This window comes from Zootoca vivipara, chromosome 2 (assembly GCF_965207765.1).
Source record: "Zootoca vivipara chromosome 2, rZooViv2.hap1.1, whole genome shotgun sequence".
Taxonomy (NCBI): Eukaryota; Metazoa; Chordata; class Lepidosauria; order Squamata; family Lacertidae; genus Zootoca; species Zootoca vivipara.
In genome coordinates, this window is record NC_142584.1 from 7,735,544 (window position 1) to 7,758,765 (window position 23,222).

Consider the following 23,222-nt stretch of genomic DNA (forward strand, 5'->3'; position numbering starts at 1 on the left):
CCCTTTATTATCAATGTAGTGAAACTGGAAAGGTGAGATGGGAAGGGGAACGCCTTAGCCTAGTCACCAGAAAGCCAGCCAGCTAAGGGAGGGAGCTGGAGCTGAGAGGTACCCACGCTAGCTGGACCTTGGAGAGGAGAGATACTCAGCCAACAAGGCCAATTATTCTTTGCCCCCATGTCATCTTATCAGGTAAGAAGAACGGGGATGGGGAGCCAGTTTCTAACGCTGGAGTTGATGGAGATCTGTCCCTGTTGTGTGTGATGCCTATATCTGAGTTAGAGGCTAAAAGCTCTGATGGGAGCAGTGGCTGTTCCTATGCAATATCTCCGGGCATGCCTACACTAGATCAGCTCAGATGTATTCCATTGCACAACCAATCCCTGTATTCAGCACCATGCCCTATGTCTAAAATATGTTTATTAAAGATTCATAAGGGTTTCTGGTGTACTGATAGGCAGGCAGAACATACCTTATTAAAAGCTGGAAAGATGTGTGGTGGTGGTGTTGAAATGCAAGTTATTTTGCCCCCTCCCCCTTTGCAGTAGCTTTTCTAGGTATGCCATGAAGGGGAGTCTTAAAAACTCATATAGCACATATCCCTTTACCCCTCTGTCTCACTAGTTCAAATCTGTCACTTGTAAATGCAAGCTGCAAGTCCTCAATTAATAGTTTGAGAATGAAAGAGAAACATAAAGCATATAGAATACAAAAAGAGGAAGCTGAGAGCGCATTGAGAATAACACCTTGCGTGGCTTTGTTCTGCAAGAGAACTCTTTCACTGGGGATAGCAAAAGGGGGAGGGGGAGAGATGGCGGAAGGCGCTTTGTGCATGCCCAGTTTGCCTTGGGTACTGTAGGCAATTTTCTCCAGCCCATTCTAAACAAAGGAGCACAGATTCGATTTTCACAGAGTACAAATCCTGTGTGGGCTGGCTGCAGAACTGATATTTACATTGGAGTTTGGGTTTCAGATATGAGTATCTGCACAACTGAATAAAACTCCACTCCCCCTACAGCTTCCGGAATATAGGGGCCAAACTACAGATTACATGCAAATGTGTGTAATTAAAGCTTGACATCCCCCTTTATTCCTTTTGCTTGAAAAGCCACTTTGAAAGGGGCAATTGAAAGCAGGGATACGTCAAGAGCTAAGCTCCTCTCAGCTCAAAACACCCCTTCCTGAAGTCATTTTTAGGGATGGGGTAGATGCTGTCGTTCTCCTGTTATATTCATGCACTCAGCAGTTTACCCCTAATATTTCGTTGTAAGATGTCTAGATTTCCTAGCTGACCATTGTGGTCAGGAGGCTGATGAAAGCAAGTGAGTTTCACCAGCCTGGGCCAGTCCTTTCCCAATCAGATACTCAGCTGGGAGACTTGTATACTGTATATCTGAGTATCTGCTTAGGGACAAGATGCAGGAAGCCACTTCTATTATACTGTTGCACACCACTTGGGTTGCCAAATTCTACACTTCTAACATGGGCTGCCATACATCTGGATTTCCCAAGAGTAGCTGACCCCTTTACAGTAATCATTACCACAAATTTCAGGGATGATGAGACCCAAGGCATTGTTCCCCAGTTTCCAAGAATGCTGTATAGTGACATCAGTTCTGGGACAGGGAGCAGGATTCTTAGATGGCGCCCTAAAATTCTATTGGTGGCTTCCTGTACTGAAACAAAAGTAAGCACTATATTTAAACAGGTGTTTCTTTTTATAATTCACATACAAAAACAGCTTGGAAATGTTTCTGGGTAGCATTGTAGCTCTTAGAATGTTTTCACACACCCATCTAAAAGCGCCTTTGAGCTCCCTTTGCATTCACTGTGCCATATGTGGGGGTTGTTTTAGTGATTTGTTTCAGTAGGTCTACTCTGAGTAGGATTTAGTTGAATACGCAGTCAGGTAGGTTGTTGTTTCTATGTCTTCCTGTTTCCCCCCTGCTCCTCATAAACTGGCAAAATGAAAGAGATGCTAGGTTCTTTACAGGTAGGTAGCCGTGTTGGTCTGACGTAGTCGAAACAAAATAAAAAAATTCCTTCCAGCAGCACCTTAAAGACCAACTAAGTTTTTTATTTTGGTATGAGCTTTCGTGTGCATGCACACTTCTTCAGATACACTGAAATAGAAGTCCCCAGACGCTTATATGTAGAGAAAGGGTGGGGAGGGGTATCACTCAGAAGGGTGGTGGAAATGGGTGATTGACCGACTGATAGCTGTTGACGACTGTAAATGACTGCAAATGGTCTTGCATGAAAAAGCAAGGGGTGAGATGGATGAAGATCACTTTATCATGTATAATGAGATAAGAATCCAACATCTCTGTTCAGACCAGGTCTCTGCATGGTTTTAAGCTTGGTGATAAGTTGCAATTCAGCAACTTCTCTTTCCAGTCTATTTCTGAAATTCTTTTGTAGTAAGACACCTACTTTGAGATCTTGTATAGAATGTCCTGGGAGATTGAGGTGTTCCCCTACTGGTTTCTCTGTCTTGTAATTTCTGATGTCAGATTTATGTCCATTTATCCTTTGGCGTAGGGTTTGGCCTGTTTGTCCAATATAGAGAGCTGAAGGTCACTGTTGGCATTTGATGGCATACAAAATGTTAGAGGAGGTTCTTTACAGTTTAGCAGCTGGTAAGAGGGGAAAAAACAACTAAATTTGGTTTCAGTTACAGGTAGGTAGCCGTGTTGGCCTGAGTCGAAACAAAATAAAAAAAATTCCTTCAGTAGCACCTTAAAGACGAGTGCATGCACACGAAAGCTCATACCAAAATAAAAACTTAGTTCGTCTTTAAGGTGCTACTGAAGGAATTTTTTTTATTTAAATTCGGTTTGTAATTATTGCTTGTCCTCTTTTCTCTTAATATTAATATGCTCAGCCTTCTTTGTCAAACCACACCCCAATTCTTAGATGTGACATGAGGCCAATGATGCTGTACTGCATGTTGATGGATGAGGCCCTGATGGATTCATCAGAAACTTCCCATTGCCTCTGGTGATTTTGCCCCTTCTGAGGAACAAAGCACAGCCATTTTTAAAACGGGCACAGGCTCCTGAAATATGAACAGTTGTGGAGGGAGGGTGTGTGTGATCTTTGCTCTCTTTTCCAGTATGGAAACATAGCATCCCTTCCGAAGCGTTGCTGTTCCTTAAGTGCAAAAAGCAACTGCGTTGTAAAACATTAGGAGGACGGTACAGTCTAAGCATGTTCTGGCACATAATCAAGCTGTCATTTTCTCACCGTCTCTTAACTCTGGAGCTCTTTGGGCTCCACTGTGGTGCTCTTGGCAACCCTAAGTCACTGAGTAAGATATATGTAACCCACCCACCCAACTAACTTCCACAAACCCATCTCCCCATCACCTCTCTGGGCCTAGACTGGGAGGTGTGGCCTGTTGTGTGCTGGAAGTGCATTGCCATGCCCACCGAAGCCTTGCGCGGTGCCCGGCTGTGACCGTTTTGGACTCTGAAGCTCCCCCAAAGAGAAGGCAGCAAAGTTAAGAGGTGAGAGGGGGGCTCCCAGCTACTGCCCCCCTGTTCCACTTGGTTCACTAATGGTTCATCTCCCCGGCCCTGTCAAACTCAACCCCGCTGCACCCTCAAAGCTAGCAGACATCGCAGAGGCCTACATGAGCAGTAGGCAGGCTGCTGCACCCTAATTCCCTGCCTAGCTATTTTTCCTTCCTGTCCCTGGGTTTTTCTTTTCATTCCCAGTTCTACTCTCCAATTTCCAGATCTTGAGCCTAGCGTTGTTTTGGGGCCCATCCTATTCCCCCTTGTGCAGGCAGAAAGGGCCCATCCTATTCCCCCTTGTGCATATTCCCCCTTGGAATATGGCCCTTGTGCTGAAAAAGATTCCCCACCTAAATGGATCTCACTTCAGGTTGAAAATGGGGTAACTATCCTGTGAACCTCCAGATGCTGGAGAAATTCCAATCCCTATAAGCTCCAACCAGCGTGGCCAGTGGTCTGGAATGATGGGAGTTGTAGTCCAACAGCATCTGAAGGGCTACAGGTTAACTATTCCCATGTTAAAACATGGTTGCCTTAGGCTGTATTAACAAAATATGCAAGTACTTACCAAACACCAAAGGTCCTTTTAGCAAAAGTGTGCTTAGTGTCGTGTATGAACAGGTCCCCACATGAAAACAATGATCTAGCTGCCTTTCCTTCTTTCCTCAAATTATTTATGAATTAACTACACACACAATAAACTTCATGGAAACACACTAATTAGCAATTTAGAAGAAAATGGTCCACCTTTGCCTTCTTGGCTTCCTCCTTGTCTTTTTTCTGCTTCTTCTTTAGGGCTTTTTTCTTCTTTTCAACAAGATGGTCCACATCAAAGCCACAGTGAAAAAAAGACAAATATTTAAACTGGCCTCAACCAGGGCCAAGGCCTTTTTGGCTTTGGCCCCAGCCTGGTGGAACGCTCTATCGCAGGAGACCAGGGCCCTGCGGGACTTGATATCCTTCTGCAGGGCCTGCAAGATGGAGCTGTTCCGCCTGGCCTTTGTAAGTTACCTCTTTGGCCCTTTTATCAGCTCATGTGGGACCGACATGGATAGCTGGCCCTGATGAATACTTAAGGTTCCCAACCCCAATGGTTGTGATTTCATGGGTAGTCATTTAATTTTACCCTGATCCTTCCTCTTGCTGCCTCTGGAATGGATGCATCCTTATCCAAATAGCAGTAACTTTTGCAGCGCTGTACACATTCCTGTTTGCTCTGCTTCCACCACTGCATCGATCCTGTTGTTTCCTATGAAATTCTGCATTTTGATGAGTAACAACTCCCCCCCAAGAAAAAACAACAACACGCTGCGGCTTTGATCCAAATCGAGAAAAAGAATGACCTAGCCGTGTTTTAAGCCGGTAATGTGTACACACGGGCTTCCTTTCCTCCTGTAGTTCTTTTCCCAGTATCAAATCTACCTCCCTCTGCTCTGGGCCAATGTATTATTTATCGGAGAAGCAAGGTATCAAAATAGCAAGCCCCTGTGGGAAAGTTTGATGAACAGAGAAGCAAGTTTTGTAACATAAAAAAAAGCTCCTGTAGAAATTACATTGGAAGAAATCTCATTGCAGTAATTTATAAACTACTGCCGGCACGGCAACATGCAACATACAATCTTAGGACTATTTAATTGCTCGTCTTCTATCTCAACCCTTGCTTTTTCATGCAAAACCATTTGCAGTCGTTTTCAGTCATCAACAGCTATCAGTCAGTCAATCACCCACTTCCACCACCCTTCTGAGTGATACCCCCTCCCCACCCCTTCTCCACATAAGCGCCTGGGGACTCCTATTTCAGTGTATCTGAAGAAGTGTGCATGCACACGAAAGCTCATACCAAAATAAAAACTTAGTTGGTCTTTAAGGTGCTACTGAAGGAATTTTTTTATTCTTAAGAATAACCCCTAAAGCGGCAAGAATGTTATTTGCCCAAAAATGGACAGAAGAAGTGAAGTCCCGGTGAAAGGAGAATGGATACAAAAACTTATGGACTATGGAGAAATGACAAAAATAAGAAATCAAGATAACAAACCTTTTATAAAAGAATGGAAATGGTTTCTTGAATATTTGCAAACAAAACGTAAACAGATAAGGACATTGGCAGGATTGTTGTAATAGCCTGCAGTTTCATAAGAGCATATATTTAAAGTAGATGAATAAAATAATAAGTTAACTTAGAATATGCAGGAAATGATAAAAATAAATTTAAGGAACTGCAGAAAGAGGAGGAAGGAAGTCAAGTTTTGAATTGTTAGAATGATGGTAAAACTATTGAAATGTATATAACTGAAAAACATATTTATTTATTTATTTATTTTAAAAAAGAATAACCCCTAAAGTGTATGTGGCAGGAGGGAGCCATAAACAGCCCAGAATATCCTATAGGAGGACATGACTGATGGACTGATCAGTGAACTCTTCACACATTTTGTTGCAGGTCTCACTTGTACATCTGTATTTCACACTGCACCTTCGTTGCCATGCAATATTGCATCATAGCAAGCTTCAGTTTTAATTTCAGCCATTGAATACACAGCTTCCACCCTTCCCTTCTTACAAGATTCCCACCATTCATCTTTAGGATTTCAACATTCATGCAAATATTCCTTTCTGATTCAGCTGCGTCACGAGGTCTCTCAGCGACTTCCTCCTGTTGCCTCTGCTTTTAGCCTGACACCCACTCACTGCATGTTTTTGATCTTGTTTTCACCAAGAACTCCTCTGTCCTCCTGTTTCACTTCAGAATAAAACGTGAGTACTACTAAGAAACATCTCAGAAGTAAGTCCCGTTGAGTTCAATGGGACTTGCTTCCATGTGATTGGCATAAGAATGCAGCCGTACTTTTAATTATGCGTGGAGCAAAGAAATACAGACTAAAGGATGGAAGTGAATGTCATATATAGAGGCAGGAAGGAAAAAAACAGAAAAAGTAGCACAGGTGAAATTAGATTTGGATTTTACTATATTTTTACTAATGTATACTGAAAGAAACCCCAGTACAGCCAAGGGAATTGGTTTCATATAAGATTTTAGCTGGTAGGTTATGCTGTGCAGAATACAGTATTGAGAAAAGGCTCAAATCCCGACCATAACAAAACAGGAATTAACAATGTACATATGAATATGCAGCAGTGGCAAAGTGTATGAGTTATGCAATAGTGAAAGAAAGAAAGAAAGAAAGAAAGAAAGAAAGAAAGAAAGAAAGAAAGAAAGAAAGAAAGAAAGAAAGAAAGGGAAAGGTTAACAGATTTGTGCATAATTAGAAAAGTGTTAAATAGTGTTTTCTTTTATTAAAGCTGATTAAAATACATGCTTTGAAAAAGAAGGTCTCTCTCTGACTTTTCTGGTCCATTCCCTTCTCTTTCATATTGCCCCCTTGTCCTCACCATTCCCACATTTTATAATATAAAAATGACTACAATAAAAAAAAGGAAAGCAGGCTTATGGGGCACTGATTCCGGAGGGCTGGTTTATTAAGTTTATTGCAGCAGAAGCAAGTTCTGACACCTTAAAGACTAACTTCTTAATTATTTTTATGCTGCAATTTATGTATCTAATGGTGGACTGTAGACTATGAGAGCCTATGTCATAATAGGTGAAGGGACCCCTGACCATTAGGTCCAGTCGTGACCGACTCTGGGAGTGCGCGCTCATCTCACATTATTGGCCGAGGGAACCGGCGTATAGCTTCCAGGTCATGTGGCCAAGATGACAAAGCCGCTTCTGGCAAACCAGAGCAGCACATGGAAACGCCGTTTACCTTCCCGCTGTAGCGGTTCCTATTTATCTACTTGCATTTTGACGTGCTTTCGAACTGCTAGGTTGGCATGTCATAATAAATGCATTAATTTTCAAAGTGCCATTTAGTTGTTTTAGGACACAAATAATAACAGCGCAATAAAGAGCTGAAGGTTATCTTAAAAGGACTTCAAGTCAATCGTGTTTTATCTTTGTCAAGTTTAACTTGAATCTGTGATGTCGGGTGAAATGTGTAATCTAGGAAATGATCCATGTTTCTGGCTTAGCCTGCCACTCTGCTTCCTTCATTTGATAAATGAGCTTTTCCATGATTAAGTGGTGTTTAAACCACATGACAATACTTGGATTATATGGGTCGTGCCCTGCTCAAGGTCTGCTCCTCTGCCTCTCTCTTCCCCACTCTCTGCCAACAACCTTGCTTCCTCATTCAGCGATAACATCTAGACTAGACTATCTATCATGCCATGTCTACAGATACTACTAGATGGGTGTTTATTGTGGCGTCGGTTCTTCTCATGCATGCAAAGTTTTTTTTGTTTTTTTTGCAGCGTCCTCACAATGTGGTCTTCAAAATGCCAGCCTGTCTTCCCACCCACCCCGTTTAATCCTGCCTCACTTTACAAAATGACAGTCCTGCTGCTGCCTTTGCCCAGCCTTAATTTTCACAAAATGACTAGAAACTGTTGATTAAAACCAGTGGGATAGAAATGTTTTGAATACATAAATATTTACTTAAAGTTACGACTCACGGAGTTCTGTTGTTGTTGTTGTTTAGTCGTTTAGTCGTGTCCGACTCTTCGTGACCCTATGGAGCAGAGCACGCCAGGCACTCCTGTCTTGCACTGCCTCCCGCAGTTTGGTCAAACTCATGTTCGTAGCTTCGAGAACACTGTCCAACCATCCCGTCCTCTGTCGTCCCCTTCTCCTAGTGCCCTCCATCTTTCCCAACATCAGGGTCTTTTCCAAGGATTCTTCTCTTCTCATGAGGTGGCCAAAGTATTGGAGCCTCAGCTTCACGATCTGTCCTTCCAGTGAGCACTCAGGGCTGATTTCCTTCAGAATGGATAGGTTTGATCTTCATTCATTGACCCCTTCATGGATCAATGCCTTGTCGTGGCGAAGGGGCTTGAATAACTCAGAGAAGCTATGAGCTATGCCATGCAGGGCCACCCAAGATGGACAGGTCATAGTGGAGAGTTTTGACCAGGCATCCCCAAACTTTGGCCCTCCAGATGTTTTGGACTACAATTCCCACCATCCCTGACCACTGGTCCAGTTAGCAAAGGATCATGGGAGTTGTAGGCCAAAACATCTGGAGGGCCGCAGTTTGGGGATGCCTGGTTTTGACTAAACGTGATCCACCTGGAGAAGGAACTGGCAAGCCACTCCAGTATCCCTGCCAAGAAAACTCCATGGACAAAGACAACAGGCACGGAGTTCTAGGGGACTAGAAAGTGTGATGACGTTTAAATTATCCCTCTGATTTTGAGGAGTAAGATCTTATTTTTAAAAAACTTGCTCATTTCACACCCATACGAAGAGGGGACCTGTAGATTTCTGTTAACAGCACTATTACGGAATTTTTATTTTCCCCACCCAGCTCTGAAAGATTCTGAAGTTTTAAGCGGGGGAAAGGTGATGCTATGGCAGCTATTCCAACACCACCATTACCCACAGGTGAGTGCGCTCAAGAGTAAGAGGATTCTGTTTATTTATTTATTTCCTTTTCAAAAAATAAATTTAAAAAAGATAGCTCCAGGTGAGAGGGGCACAAGAGATTGAGAGGCCAACAGGGCTGTCTGGAATAGAGCCAGAATTTCACATACCAATTTCAGATCACCAGATAAATCTGTAGATTGCTAGTGTGTATATTACCTGTTACCTGCCGTGAATAATTCAGATAGGGCAGGCTGGGTATCAATGATAGCTGCTGATTTGCAGGCAGGTAATATAATGCTGAAGGATATTTAAGACACCGGGTGGGGGGGGGGGAGAGGATATTCTGGGTAGATGGTTAGGTTTTGGGGAAGGGACTCAAGTGTAGGCGAAACATGTCTCTCTCCTGAGTTCTCACTGAGAAACCTTGGGCTGGCCTTAAGACCCTTAATGATATAATATCCCTTGATGCCATGCATTCTTTTAAAGAAACTGGCCCCCCAAAAGATAGCATCTGAATACTGGCAAGGTTTGGAAATCTTTAGAAATGAGTTGCTGGCAGAACATTTGTTCCCGCTGGCAACTCTGCCGCTGTACATAATGAGATATTCACTGAGAGAGCCTGATTACCTAAGCCTTGAAAACAGTATGAAACAATACTGCTAGACCCGCTTCTGCCCTTTATAACCTGAGCCAAATGTTGAAGTCTTTAATTGAGCAAGTTTCCCTTTGGCTTCAGCGGGTCTTTTTTCTTTTTTCTTTTTACTCCACCAGCATTTTGGCCTCAAGCACCCGTTATTTCATCAAGACTACTTGGCCACAATCATTCTAATGAAAGCGGAAGCTTAGAGGTTTTATGGCTATTGCCGGTATTACATTTATTTTGCTGCAGTTGCTACAAACCTACTGAACCGATTTTAAGTCTCTGAACCACAGCTTGATCTTGTATGGCACACTTTAAAATAAAAATAGTGTGCTAGGGAATACATTGGCCTCGGTTCAGTATACCTGAAGGAGCGTCTCCACCTCCATCATTCTGCCCGGACGCTGAGGTCCAGCACCGAGGGCCTTCTGACGGTTCCCTCGTTGCGAGAAGCCAAGTTACAGGGAACTAGGCAGAGGGCCTTCTCGGTGGTGGCACCTGCCCTGTGGAACGCCCTCCCAACAGATGTCAAAGAGGAAAACAGCTACCAGACTTTTAGAAGACATCTGAAGGCAGCCCTGTTCAGGGAGGCTTTTAATGTTTAATAGATTACTGTGTTTTAATTTTCTGTTGGAAGCCGCCCAGAGTGGCTGGGGAAACCCAGCCAGATGGGCAGGGTATAAATAATAAATTATTATTATTATTAATATTAGACAGCATCCACTAAAGTAGTGCTGTTAATGCAAGACCGCTTGGCTGTGCAACCAAATATCCCTTCCTCCTTTTCTCACTGCATGCCCCTAAATGTCTTCTGGGGGTTCCCCCAAACCTCTGGAGCAGATTTGGGGAGGGCATGGGAAGAGGAGAGGGATGGGGAGTTCTGTTAGCCACGAATACTTGTGTTAATTGAACTGCTTCGTTGGATCCTGCCCATTGTGCGAAGGGTGAGTGGTGTTTTATGGAAAAGTTTATTTATGACACTGTTATTTCCACAACAATCTTGTGAGGTTGCTTGGGCTGCAAGTGATTAGTCCAAGTTTCCTCCAGTGGGTTTTATGACTGAGCAAATGTTTTGAATCTTGAGTCCCCCTGGTGGTCCCAAGTATCTTAGTTCTCTCTACTGCACTGTATTCAGATGCCTCTGACATCCATCTCTTTCTCTTATGCATAAAGAAAAGCTACTGACCAGCCCATTTATGAAGAAGATGAATACACCGACTTTGCAAGAGGATGCCAACGTGGCTGTCATAGGAGGTACTGTATTGTTGCCTGCATCTCTGCAGATGTGCTTCAGCCCAGCCACTGTGCAGCCATGGGAACGCCCTCCCTGCAGACTGCAGGTAGTTAATGCACAAACGTAAATCCTCTGCAGCAGAGCCCTCTGGCATCCTTCTAGATCTGGGATGTAAAGGTACTCATTAAAAAAAAAAATCTGGACCACCATCGCACGCATTCCGTGCCCAAAATAGCAGGCTATATATATGATGCACATCAAGCTACTTTGCATATATTTGCTTATTTTTGCAAAATGGGAGGGGTGAAGGTTGTGCAACACACACGAGGCAGAAACATGCATGCCAGCAGCCTGCTCCTAAACTCAAAGCACTGGTGAGTCTGCTCCAGACCTGTTTGTGCTAAAATTCCCCTTTCTCAATTTGCTTTTTTTTTTAAAGCTGTCATCGCTGTGGTTTTCGTCACTCTCCTTTCGGTCGTCGTGCTGATCATCGTTTACCTGTACAAGAACAAAGGCACCTACCGCACCTATGAACAAGCTCCACCGGATCCAGAGGGCTCGGTCCAAATGGAGGATCTCCCATGTAAAGGCGAGAAGGAAGAATATTTTATATAGCTGCCAGCATGCTTTGGACACTGAGATCTTAAGCAAACTGTTTATTACATTGTAAACTGTTTGTTACGTTTGACACCCATTTTTGTCAAGGAATTAAAGCTGTATTATTTATTTCATTTTATATCACACCGTGTTCCTAAGCAGCTCGACTAGGCACTGGAATAGGAGTTGTGTATTGTGACAGCATAGAGGTTGCCCCTTTACAGGTCCAATAGCTGTGATCTCTGGGATGCTCAAAGTCAAGTTGCAACACACAGACCCTCTATGAACCCTCTGTGTTTATTTGGGGTTAGAGTAGGCAAATACGTCATTGGAGTACTGAACACTTCTTTCCCTCTTACTACCATCTAAGCCTGATACACTCAGATGACTGCGACAGGTGCAGGAAAATGGACTGGCAAAAAATTATACTACTTTTGCTTTTCCAGTACCTATAAACCTGCAGTGGTCATAGCATAAAGCATATTTGCATTTAACCTTGCTTCTCTGCAGTAATAAACACTCATGCATGTGACTGAGGCTTCAAGACAGTTTTAGTCTCATGTGAAAATCTCCAGTGTATGACAAAGCCAGTATGTGTCTACTCAACTGTGCGTCTCTGATAATTGTACAATTCATGCAGTTTCAAACAGCTTCTCTCTCAGGCTCATGCTTTACATTGTGTGTGACAATGTGCAGAAAAATGAAATTTACCGGTAATCTTTCTTCTCTTTGGCTCCAGTCATTCTGCATTCTGAAATTTTGATATCAAGGTTCCTGTGGCAATTGATGCTTTTTTCAGCTTCACTCTTTAAGAAGATCTGCGTTACAGTATTAAGATTGTATCTTGAGAATACAAGTGTTGTGAAAACAGCAGCCCCTCTGAAGTTCTCTCCCTTCCCTCTGCAACACATAACCAACAGCCTGGCATCCCCAATGGCACTGATCCGGCACCAGCAAGGAAATGCACACACTGCGAATGACTCATTGCTTTTGGAGGTTTGCATTTCTGTATTTGTATGTCCTAAACCGGCTGTTTGCTTTTTAAACTATTTTCTCAAATTTCTGCAAGTTGCTTTCGAAATTTTATACGGAATAAAACACTTGACCAGATCAGTTTGGAGGTAAATGTTGCCACACACTACGGAAAGGGGAAATAATCTGATGTGGCAGTGCCATTTTGTACGGCACCCCAACATCGTATGTAGCAAACCAGCCTTCCATAAAAGCAGCGGTGTGTGATATGCATTCTTAAATGCTACTTCAATTTGAAATTTTGGAGATGAAATCTGTCTTGTCTATGTAAATGTGTTCAGAATTAAGAGTTTTAATGCCAAACTGAATGTAATGATAAGCCAGGAGTGGGGTGCCTTTGCCTCCCCAGGCCCCAGGCAGCCTAGGCAACGGTCAAGGAAGATGAGAGTTGCCAACTAACATCACCTGCAGGGGATCAGGTTCCCCACTGCTATGCTACATGCATTGTTAGGAAGCCTGTTGGTATTTTTAAATCAATCACGCAAGGGAACAGATCATTGAGATCAGAGTGTATGTTACTCTCCCCACGGCAGTCCTGACAAAAACCATTCTCCCCATATGGTTGGGGATAATAGTAGTTTGAGAGAGGTCAGGGCCACAATGCAGAAGAGGAGGGTTAAATCTCCCCTCTGCATGCTGCTGCAGTCCTAAGGACTCCCCCACCAATTTTGAAAACAACTGATGGGCTTCCTAAAGACACATTTCACATCCCATGTAGTTTGACGCTAAAAGCTGAATAACCAAACGGTGTTTCACGCTGACCAGTTACACTGCGCAGAGAAACAAATAAAGGCAAAACAGATTTTAAATGTTCCGGTGTTATGATGGACAGGAATTTAAGAGGCTAAATTCAACTCTGTCACTTTATTCAAATTTTCAAAATAGCCTTTATTCTACTTGTTTTTAGTATAAAAAGTCCACAAGTTAAGTGCACCACAGTGTTTACAGAGAGACCTAGAATCCCAACCTTTCATTAACAGTCAGCTGTATGGTTGACCATGACACATACAACACAGAGAAAATTAAGATAAAATATATTCACCAAATCTGATAATTTTTTTAATTCATAAAAACAAAAGCAAACAACAACAAAAAAAGATTGAGGATCCCTGAAATATTCTTCTTAACTCTAATAAGACTTCATTGTACCCAAGCCACTTTGTAACGTTTGCATCTAAAACAAAACAAAAAACCAACTCATCAAAGCCAGCACCTTTGCATGCTGATTGACATCCAACAGACCTTCTCGTCTCTCTAGCCTGAATAACATTCCATACAGTTTTGTTATGAATACACCGGGTTGCTTTTTTCCCCCCTTAAAAAAATGGTTTCATTTTCAGCTCTCATCTCCATTTCTATTTTGAAAAGTACAGGAAGCATTTAATGAAATGTTGTGTTTCTGGCACCAAAACATGGCTTCAGTTAGAATCTTAATGTGCAAAGGAGTCCAAGATCACTTAAGAGTGTAGAAAAAGAACATCTCGGGCCAACTCTCTAGCTGCATACCTTCCCGGCAAAGGAACAGAGAGTGAAAGTGAGGAGAAGGAACTGGTTGGAGGGTTCTGAAATTGAGAACTTAGCCCACCAGTCCTGCTTCTCGAATAGGCATCTGCCATCGATGCCCTCCCTCCCAAAAGAATTATATCCGGCTACCTTTCTCCCCAGCACCATTGATTCTATGGAAGAGGAAAGAGGATGCATTATCTTAATCCTATTCATTGGCAACAGGCATTATCTGCAAGCTTTATATGATACTTGGAAGCTAGGCTTTGTTCCAGACTTCCATTTCTCCCCCCTCCCGTCCCTTTTCTCACCACCCCCACCCCACCCCCTGGTTTTATATATAGTTGATTAATAAAAGCCGAAAGAGAGAGAGAGAGAGTGCTGCAGTGGAAGCACTCTCCAGTGGAATTAAAAGGGAAATCTGTGGGGCAGCTCAGCTCGCGTTCATGTCACAATTTAACCCCCAAAGTTTGAGAGAGGCACTCCTACCATTGCATGGTTTTTTGTATTTAAAGTTTGCTTTTTTTAATTTTTAAAAAGAAAATAGTGCCTGAAGGGCACCAGGAAGACACCCCCGCATCATCATGTGTCTAAACTGCAACTCCAGGTTAATACGACTAAAGCGGTTACATTGTGAGAAGTGCTGACAGTATGTGATGTCGTTCCTTTACACCAATGTAGCCCCCCCCCTTCTTTCACTAAATGGTGTAGCCGCCATCAGAGCCTCCCATGTAGAAGTTGCCCTTCCGTTGCGTCACTAGAACGTTGGCACCCTGCATGACAGCCAGCTGGGCCGCGTTGGGAGGGCAGCCGGGAGGCGGGGGCTGGAAGAGAAAAACAGCAACCTGTTAACGGGCGGTGGGAAAGCATATAGAAGGTGCAACAAGCAAAGCAGCCCCCCAAACTGTACATGGGGCTGCCAAGCAGGGCTCCAAAAATCAGGGTTTAAACAAGCATTTGGGGAGGCTGGGCAACATGGCTTCCAAACCACATCCAGTCTGTGGGCTGCGTGCTAAAAAGGCAGTATTGCAGCAATGTGATGATTAATAACAGTGAATGATGCAGACTGTTCTGCACAAATGATCCTATAAAGTTGCCCTAAACCAAGCAAGACCGTTGATCCATCTAGCTCAGAGCTAGGAACTTTCGACCGGCAGAACTCCACCCAGGTCTGAGGCAGAGACGCTTTCCCAGCCCTACTCAAAGGACCCTTTTAGCTGAGATGTCATGAACTGAACCTGGGATTCTTTCATCCGCTGAGCAAGTTGTCCCGGACTCCACATACCAGTAGTGATTTACAATGGCAGGCTACACAGCGGTACCCGTGGTGGGACTATATGCTTGCCCATCTACCTCAGCTGTTTCTGCAGCCAGCAGCAGTCAGCTGCGAAAAACGAAGGGAAACATGCTGTGTATTGGCAGACAAAATGCAGCGCGGATTTATTTCCATGCAATTTTTTATATATATAAAAAAGGCATGGCCTAGAAAGGCAAGGCAGCAGGAGAGCTGCACAGAGCAGAAGTGCTCCATCGACTGTCCTGAAACCAACAAGCCTCCCGAAGATCCAGCCTACGGCCTTCGCCTCTCCCCAATGGTTTTGCAAAACCTAACTTCTGCAAAGCTGGGCTTTCCAGAAGAAAAGGGGGCACCCCCTCGGAAGAAGCGGATAATCCCCTCCCAAAGATGGCAGCCTACCTACAGAGGGCAAAGCATCCTTGCGGTACCTTCAGTGCACAAACCTGAAGTGAAGGACATTAGCTACTTTTATGTTCTTACTAAACTTTAGACAACCTCAGGAAAATCTGGCCGTTTGGTGTTTTCTCTGGCTGATCTCATGGCTTCTCTACCAGAATTTACGCCCAGAGTGAAGCTTGTAGCCAAAAGAACCTGTAATCCCTGCAGAGCTGTTCATTATTGTAACAATTCAACAAAGAAGCGCTCCCGATTCCTCTGCTGGGTTAGCGCTACAGGTATTTGTTTTGATACTGCTTAGTTTGTATACCAGGTTCTCCAGCAATAAACAAGCCCCAACATAATTTTTAAGCGCCCCCTCCCTCTTTCCCAGACTATTTTAAAAACAAGAAAGATACAATCACTCTACTTCGCCCCCTACTTACAGGAATATTAGCAGGGGCGCCAGTTGCAAACCTTGCTCCCGCATCAAAGCCCCCTTCAACAAGAACAGTGGACCCAGGATGATAGACAGGGCCCACTGGGTAAAATGCCAGCGGAACTGAAGAGCCCATGGGACCCATAGCCATGGACTGAGCCATAGGAAGATACAGGGAAGCGCCAGGATAAGCTGCAGACATGGTAGGTACAGTAGCAGCTCCGGGGTGCACAAAACTTGGGCGGTAGAGCTGCAGGGAGAGAGAGAGAGAGAACACAGAAAAGGTTTCAGGTAGGTAGCCGTGTTGGTCTGGTGTAGTCAAAACAAAATTTTAAAAAATCTACTGGAAGGATTTTTTTTACAGAAAAGGTTTCTCATTCCAAGGCCCCTTAATCAGAAACCTTACACCTCAACACATCAAACTCAGAAAAAAGTGGCTTCTTGCCACTGACAACAGAAATGCATTTTATTAATTTAAGAACATATGAAATGACTTTCTAAAACAGACCGTTAAGCTCGCAGCATTTTATTTCTAGCAGCAGACAGGCAGGTGCTACTGGCAGACTCGCGAGCAAGGGATGTTAACACTGACCGACTCGGCCTGTTTGTTTGGCACCACTTGGTGCTTTTCCACCATGGTGCCATTTGGCCTTGCAGGCCTTATAACAGGCATGTCCAACAGGTAGATTGTGGGGGTGTCCCAGGTAATCACCCTTGGCCAACCCTCCCCTACAATGGGTAGATCACAGCCGGTCTTTTTATACTGTGAGTAGATAGATTGCAGCCTCTTGGGAGTTGGACGTGCCTGCCCTATAACATGTAGGGAAAAACATAAAGCCATCTGACGCAGGGAGCTACCTTACACTGAATCACAGCAGCTCCCTAGAATTTAAGGCAGGCACCCCCAACCTTTGGCCCTCCAGATGTTTTGGACTACAATTCCCGTCATCCCTGACCACTGGTCCTGTTAGCTAGGGATCATGGGAGTTGTAGGCCAAAACATCTGGAGGGCCGCAGGTTGGGGATGCCTGATTTAAGGCAAAACTGCTTCCCAGCCATGGAGGCCAGTCTTCTAAATCTGGGGATCAAGCCCAAGACTGTAATCAAACATGCCTTGAAATTACTCTGCTGCCAACTGACCTGACTACGTCGGCTTCCCATTTTGGAACACAGCTACTCCATCAAAACAGAAGGAGCCATCAATTAATAGCTGAACAACTGGCAGTAGTAGCCAGCATTGAATGTTGATGCCTATTTTAAGAGGTCAATCAGCACTATCAGCCACAGCAGCCTCTTGCTTCTAAAACCCTCCATCACCTCCACAGTTTAAATGTTGACTGCAATCTCAGGGTGAAGACCTGTCTTCTTTGCTTGAGTTACTCAGTAAAATGTTGTGCATATATATGTATAATAGCAACAGTCAACACCACCAGCAATTCACACAATTTCCATTATCTATTTTAAAAATACAAAGATTGGCCCTAGTCCATCCTGGATAAAAGTAGGTAAACACACAAACACACACAAATACATTCAGCTATGTTGAAATTAAAAGCTGGTATAATATTTCATCTAAAATCCACCATCATTGCTACCTTAACTCTGGCAGCTAATAGCTAGCCACAAAAGATTTCAAAAAAAATTTTTATCCCCAAATAAGTCCCCAAAAGAAGAGAGATGCAAGATGTTGGACCAGCCTGTGAGAAGGTCTTTTCACATCTCTCGGTCCTCTTGTGGTCCTTGGTAAATGAATAATAAATCCAAGAGTGGGGGGTATTGTGGGGCAGAATAAGTGAGGCAGTATCTTAGGCATCTTGGGACTCAGCTGGTAAAGATGCAGATGGACTCTCAACTCCCATCATCCCCACCAGCATAGCCAATGGTCAAGGATAATGGGAATTGTAGTCCAGCACCATCAGGTACTCCACTTCTGTGGGGAAGGGTTTGATAAAAGATTTTTAAAAGGGAGAAATAAACAGCAACAACCTTGAGGTGTACTCAGAAGGCAGAGGGAACTATAATACTGGTATAATGTGCTCTCTGTAAACCATTGTCGTTGGAAGCTGAGTTACCATGTGCCACACAATTCAAAGCTGGTTAGGCTTAGCAAAGGCACTGAGCTCAGCAAGACCCTTATGAGAATGGTGCCATATCAACTCTTCATTGCCACAGTGGCATGTCATGGGCATACTACCACCCCTTATGAGATCAACAGGTGTTGACACGAAGTTTTGAAAACAAGTTGTCTCTGTTGCCGTGCAGGACCCAGGATCATGATGAACCATCCAGACACGCAAATGTTTGTCTATATGTGAAGTTAAAAATGCCCCAATGGGCAAGTTAGTTGATAATATACTACTGTAAGCACCAATCCATCCCTGCCATCATTATTAATCAGTACCGTTATCTTTATTAGTGGGGAAATGCCTTTGGTCTGATTCAGCAGGCCTAGTCTTACATTCTTATAAAAGGAGAACAAGGTACATACTTCGGAGTAAGCTGGAGGGGCCTCGGTGTAAGGTGGAGCCTGAGGAAGCTGTATGGTCTGTGGGAAGACTGATGGATTACCAAGATGTTGAACCGGGTAGGAAGGCTGTGTAGGATATTGACCTAAGAGGAAAAGTTAATCAATGTTAGCACAATTGTTCTTGCTGCAAAAGAACAGGAAGTGTGTGAGGTCAGGGAAACACTCTCTTCTGGAAGCCTTATCTGAAAGAAAGAAAACAGATCTGAAAGAAGAGAGATACCTAAACAGCAGAAGGTCTAAAGACAACAAACATCTCCTAGAAAATTACATCTGCAGGAAGCTACCTAGAAAATAAGGGGGCTGAATGAAGGAGGCTCAGCTGATGGCATTCAAACCTGCTCTCCTACCGCTTAAGACCAAAGGTAGTCAATATTTTTATTAAAAAATAATAATTGATGGTGCCATCTCATGGGGACCATAAGTATCTTTCAGAAGTTAGCAAGAGAAGGACTACTTAATCATTCTTCCCACAGACACCAAACCCATTTTCATCTATTAAACTGATTTAACACTGAAACACTGAAATCCATGATTGGTAGTCTAATCAAGCATCTCCTCCGATGAGATTACTTTGCCCATTTGGTACAGTCCCCCAAGCCATCTTTCTTTTCACAGCAGGGCTGGCCTGCTTTTTACATCTCGTCATAAAGTTAGGCCATTCAACCTGTTACAAATACCTACTAGGTAAGCATTATGCAGAATTTCAACTACAAGGGGTCAGCTTCTACTTGAAACTTCATAGGTATCTATAGAAACTAGATAACATTGGTGTGGGACAGAATGCTCAAGCAATCAGATTTTTCTGAAAATTGAAAAGAGTCAAGCTGATCTATAGCAGAAGTAGCCAACATGATGTTGTGGGCAACTCCTCCCATGAACCCCAACCAGCATTACCAGAGGCCAGGGACAATGGGAGCTGGAGCCCAGCAACAAGTAGAGGGCACTATGCTGGCTCCCCCCAAGCTTTTCTTAATGGTTGCACAAGAACAAATTCAACTCCGATAAGCTGCCTAGAAGATGAAAGGACACAAAGAGAAAATCCCAGGACAGCTTCTGAGAGACCACCAATGACCCAATATTATTCTGGTTTTGTCTCATATATATCTGTATCTATATCTATCTATATCTTAGTAGTTTCAACTGTAGGCCACCTTGACAGAAAAGTGGTATATGAATAAATTAAGTAAATAGTATTGATTTCACTTTCTTGGAGATTTCCCAAAAACACAGGCTGAATGGGTACTATTGCAGGTGGGGGATGTTGAAATACAGGCCAAAATACCCATTTAGGCCACAACTCGGACTACATGATTTACCACATAGTCCATTCCATGAAGGCTGCATGTTAATGTACTGTACTATACTTTACAGTGAGCAACACACTGAACTTGGGCTTAATTCCAAATGCACTGACTGGCCAGAATCTGCTTGTCAAGTCAAGTAAAATAAAGTTTATTGGCATTACACCTGTCATACAGGTAGAGAGTAGCAAAGCAAAAATGCAGGGCAATATCCACTATTGAACAAAAAATGGGATTAGTGTCCATCCAAGCAGGAGACACTCAAATCTTGTGGTTAGTCTTAATGGTCACTGTTTATTCCTGTCCAGTCTTAATCAGACAATAGGTGCAGCCTCCTTTGCTACCTTCCCCAGCCAGCTTCTTCCTAAGGATCTGGTACAATTTTTTTCCTGTTAACTTTTCTGGCCTTCCTCAATTCACGGTCCTACCTCACCTTATGACCCAGACATTTACCAGGGAGGAGAACAGCATCACAAACCACCTGCCTGGTTAGTAGTGATCCTACTGGGCCCATAACTGTGTTTTGAGAAAGCAGTGATGGAGCGGAGAAATGTTTATCAGTCCATGCACCCTGATAGCTTAGTGGATGGAGCATGAGATTCTTAATCTCTAGTCCATGGGTTTGAGCCCCACTGTTGTCCTGTCTTGCAGGGGGTTGGACTAGATGACCCCTGTGCTCCCTTTCAATCTCTACGATTATTATCAACACAGCAAACAAATGTTCACACACATTTTAATAGTGCCTGTTTGGAGGGAGGGAAATCCAAGCTACCATTGGGAACTGAATACAGAACCAGAAAGGGGCAGCTATCCTGGAACACCAGGATGCAATTGAGTGCATGGGACCTTGGGTGCGTGTTTGCAGACGACACACGCAAACACCCAACACCTTCTCCTTGCAGTCCAGATCCGCTGTGCAAAAAGGGAAGATCGCTCCCCGCCCCCCCCCCACCAACTAATTCCTATGGGGGCTTCCCAATCTCCACCTCCCCCAAACCCCGACATCCAATATCTACCCTCCTCCCTTCATCTCTGGCTTCCAGCGCTACAGTTGCGAAGCTTTTCACGCGGGCCTGGTGGAAGGGAGATCCAGTCCGGGGGAGCCGGGGTGCCCCCGCAGCACTGCGCCTGCAAGCTGCCAAGGGGCCACGTGACTCCTTTCCGTGTTCCCACATTGCAGATCTCGAAGGGGAAAGGAGGACTCTTTCTGCCCACGGAACCCCCCCCCTCCACCTTTACCTCTCCCCCCCACGCGGCAGCCACAGGGTTAACTTTCTGACCAGGAGGGTTGCGTCATAGCAACCTAACATCCGCCCTTCCCCCATCCCTTTCCCCCTCCACACACACGACTTTCCGAGGCTTCCCATTGGTCAGGACTGCCGCCAGTTACGGGCTAGGCCCGCAGATAACGGGACTGCGGCGCCAGCCTTAAAGGAGCAGCGCCTCACAGCGCGCTGAGGAGACTTGGGTGGGGTTGCGGGGGGAGGAGCGGGAGGGGTTGGGAGCAGCCTCTTGCCTTTGCTGTTCATGATGGCGGCGTCGGGAAAGACGGCTCGGTCAGCTGCGGAGGACTGCGGCGACTGTTGGCTTCGGCGGCGGCGGTTCTTCTCGCTCAATCACTTCCTTGTTGTTGCCGTCGTCGTCGCTGCAGCCCCGATGAGAGGGGTTACGTTCGAGCGCGTGACGTCACTCCGCTGCGCTGCCGCGAGGGAGGAAGCGCAGAGAGCGAGCGGCGGTGTCGAGGGGGCGCGGCCATAACGGCGGGGGCGTGGCCTTTGGCCCTGCAGAAGTTATTGAGGGAGAGGCGGGCAGGTGGGATAGGTGGTGGAGACGCTTGTCAGTTGTTGTTGTTGTTGTTGTTATTTGTAGACCACCCTCTACCCGCAGGTCTCTGGGCGGTAACGACATAACAACACAAAATACTTAATAAAAATAAAAACAACCCAATAACCCCCCCTATCCCCAATGCATTTCAAAAGCACGTCAAAGTGCAAGTAGATAAATAGGTACCGCTCTGGCGGGAAGGTAAACTGCTCTGGTTCGCCAGAAGCAGCTTTGTCATGGTGGCCACATGACCTGGAAGCTGTACGCCGGCTCCCTCGGCCAATAATGCGAGATGAGCGCCGCAACCCCAGAGTCAGTCAGGACTGGACCTAATGGTCAGGGGCCCCTTTACCTTTTATCCCCAACACATTTTAAAAGGGTATAGGCAGTGCTTTTTTTCTAAAAAAAATGTTGAGGGGTACTCTCATTTTCCTACTCATATTGAAATACTGCCTCTCAATGAGGCCAAACTTAGATTCACAAAATGTTTAGGGGTATGTGTACCCCTGTGTCCCCCCAGAAAAAAAGCACGGGATACCGCACAATTGTGCTCATTTCACACACTAGCAAGATTATGCTCCAAATTTTACAAGGCTGGCTTAAACAGTATGTGGACCGTCGACCGAGAACTCCCAGAAGTGCAAGCTGGATTTCGAAGGGGCACAGGAACCAGAGACCAAATTGCAAACATGTGCTGGATTATGGAGAAAGCCAGAGAATTCCCAAAAAACACCTACTTCTGCTTCATTGACTACGCAAAAGCCTTTGTCTGTGTGGACCACAGCAAACTAGGGGGGGGGGTTTCTTAAAGAAATGGAGGTGCCTGACCACCTTATCTGTCTCCTGAGAAATATCTATGTGGGACAGGAAGCAATTAAAGAACCTCTTAATGAGGGTGAAAGGAGACAGTGCAAAATATGGTCTGAAGCTCAGCATCAAAAAAAAAACACCTAAGATTATGGCCACTGGTCCTATCACATCCTGGCAAATAGAAGGGGAAGAAATGGAGGCAGTGAGAGATTTTACTTTCTTGGGCTCCATGCTCACTGCAGATGGTGACAGCAGTCATGAAATTAAAAGACGCCTGCTTCTTGGGAGAAAAGCAATGACAAACCTAGACAGCATCTTAAAAAGCAGAGGTTTGGTTACAGGTAGGTAGCCGTGTTGGTCTGGATCGAAGTAAAATAAAAAAATTCCTTCAGTAGCACCTTAAAGACCAACTAAGTTTTTATTTTGGTATGAGCTTTCGTGTGCATGCACACTTCTTCAGATACAGTGAAATGGAAGTTTCCAGGCACTTATGTAGAGAAGGGGTGGGGAGGGGTGGGGATGGGGAGGGGGGATCACTCAGAAGGGTGGTGGAAATGGGTGATTGACTGACTGATAGCTGTTGATGACCGCAAACGACTGCAAATGGTTTTGCATGAAAAAGCAAGGGTTGAGATGGCTGAAGATCGCTTATCATGTATAATGAGATAAGAACCCGATATCTCTGTTCAAACCAGGTCCCTCC

General features: G+C 44.5%; 2 protein-coding genes across 3 annotated transcripts; one reads left to right on the top strand and one right to left on the bottom strand.

The window, feature by feature from the left end:
- The first annotated feature begins 30 nt into the window (after positions 1–30).
- On the top strand, positions 31–13,655 carry SMAGP (small cell adhesion glycoprotein). Of its 2 annotated transcripts, none has more exons than XM_035103169.3 (4): positions 31–192; positions 8,882–8,958; positions 10,754–10,834; positions 11,254–12,133. In XM_035103169.3, the coding sequence occupies exons 2-4, from the start codon at positions 8,925–8,927 to the stop codon at positions 11,427–11,429; spliced, it is 291 nt and encodes a 96-aa protein (XP_034959060.1). In that variant the 5' UTR covers positions 31–192; positions 8,882–8,924; the 3' UTR covers positions 11,430–12,133. The 2 variants fall into 2 exon arrangements, with proteins under 2 accessions (XP_034959060.1, XP_034959054.1); XM_035103163.3 differs by lacking the exon at positions 31–192 and adding an exon at positions 6,019–6,272 and having other exon boundaries at positions 11,254–13,655.
- Positions 13,293–21,586, bottom strand: DAZAP2 (DAZ associated protein 2). The gene is made up of 4 exons (XM_035103156.3): positions 21,402–21,586; positions 18,546–18,667; positions 16,065–16,307; positions 13,293–14,770 (listed from the first exon to the last, which is right to left on the bottom strand). The coding sequence occupies exons 1-4, from the start codon at positions 21,412–21,414 to the stop codon at positions 14,645–14,647; spliced, it is 504 nt and encodes a 167-aa protein (XP_034959047.1). The 5' UTR covers positions 21,415–21,586; the 3' UTR covers positions 13,293–14,644.
- Positions 21,587–23,222: the final 1,636 nt, after the last annotated feature.

Excerpts from the sequence above, each read along its gene's own strand:
- SMAGP (XM_035103169.3), top strand. The coding sequence starts at position 8,925 with ATGGCAGCTATTCCAACACCACCATTACCCACAG. Across the intron at positions 8,959-10,753 it reads AACACCACCATTACCCACAG|AAAAGCTACTGACCAGCCCA; the intron begins GTGAGTGCGCTC and ends TTATGCATAAAG. Across the intron at positions 10,835-11,253 it reads CAACGTGGCTGTCATAGGAG|CTGTCATCGCTGTGGTTTTC; the intron begins GTACTGTATTGT and ends TTTTTTTTAAAG.
- DAZAP2 (XM_035103156.3), bottom strand. Across the intron at positions 16,308-18,545 it reads CCCCTCCAGCTTACTCCGAA|CTCTACCGCCCAAGTTTTGT; the intron begins GTATGTACCTTG and ends CTCTCCCTGCAG. Across the intron at positions 14,771-16,064 it reads GCGCCCCTGCTAATATTCCT|CCCCCGCCTCCCGGCTGCCC; the intron begins GTAAGTAGGGGG and ends TTTCTCTTCCAG.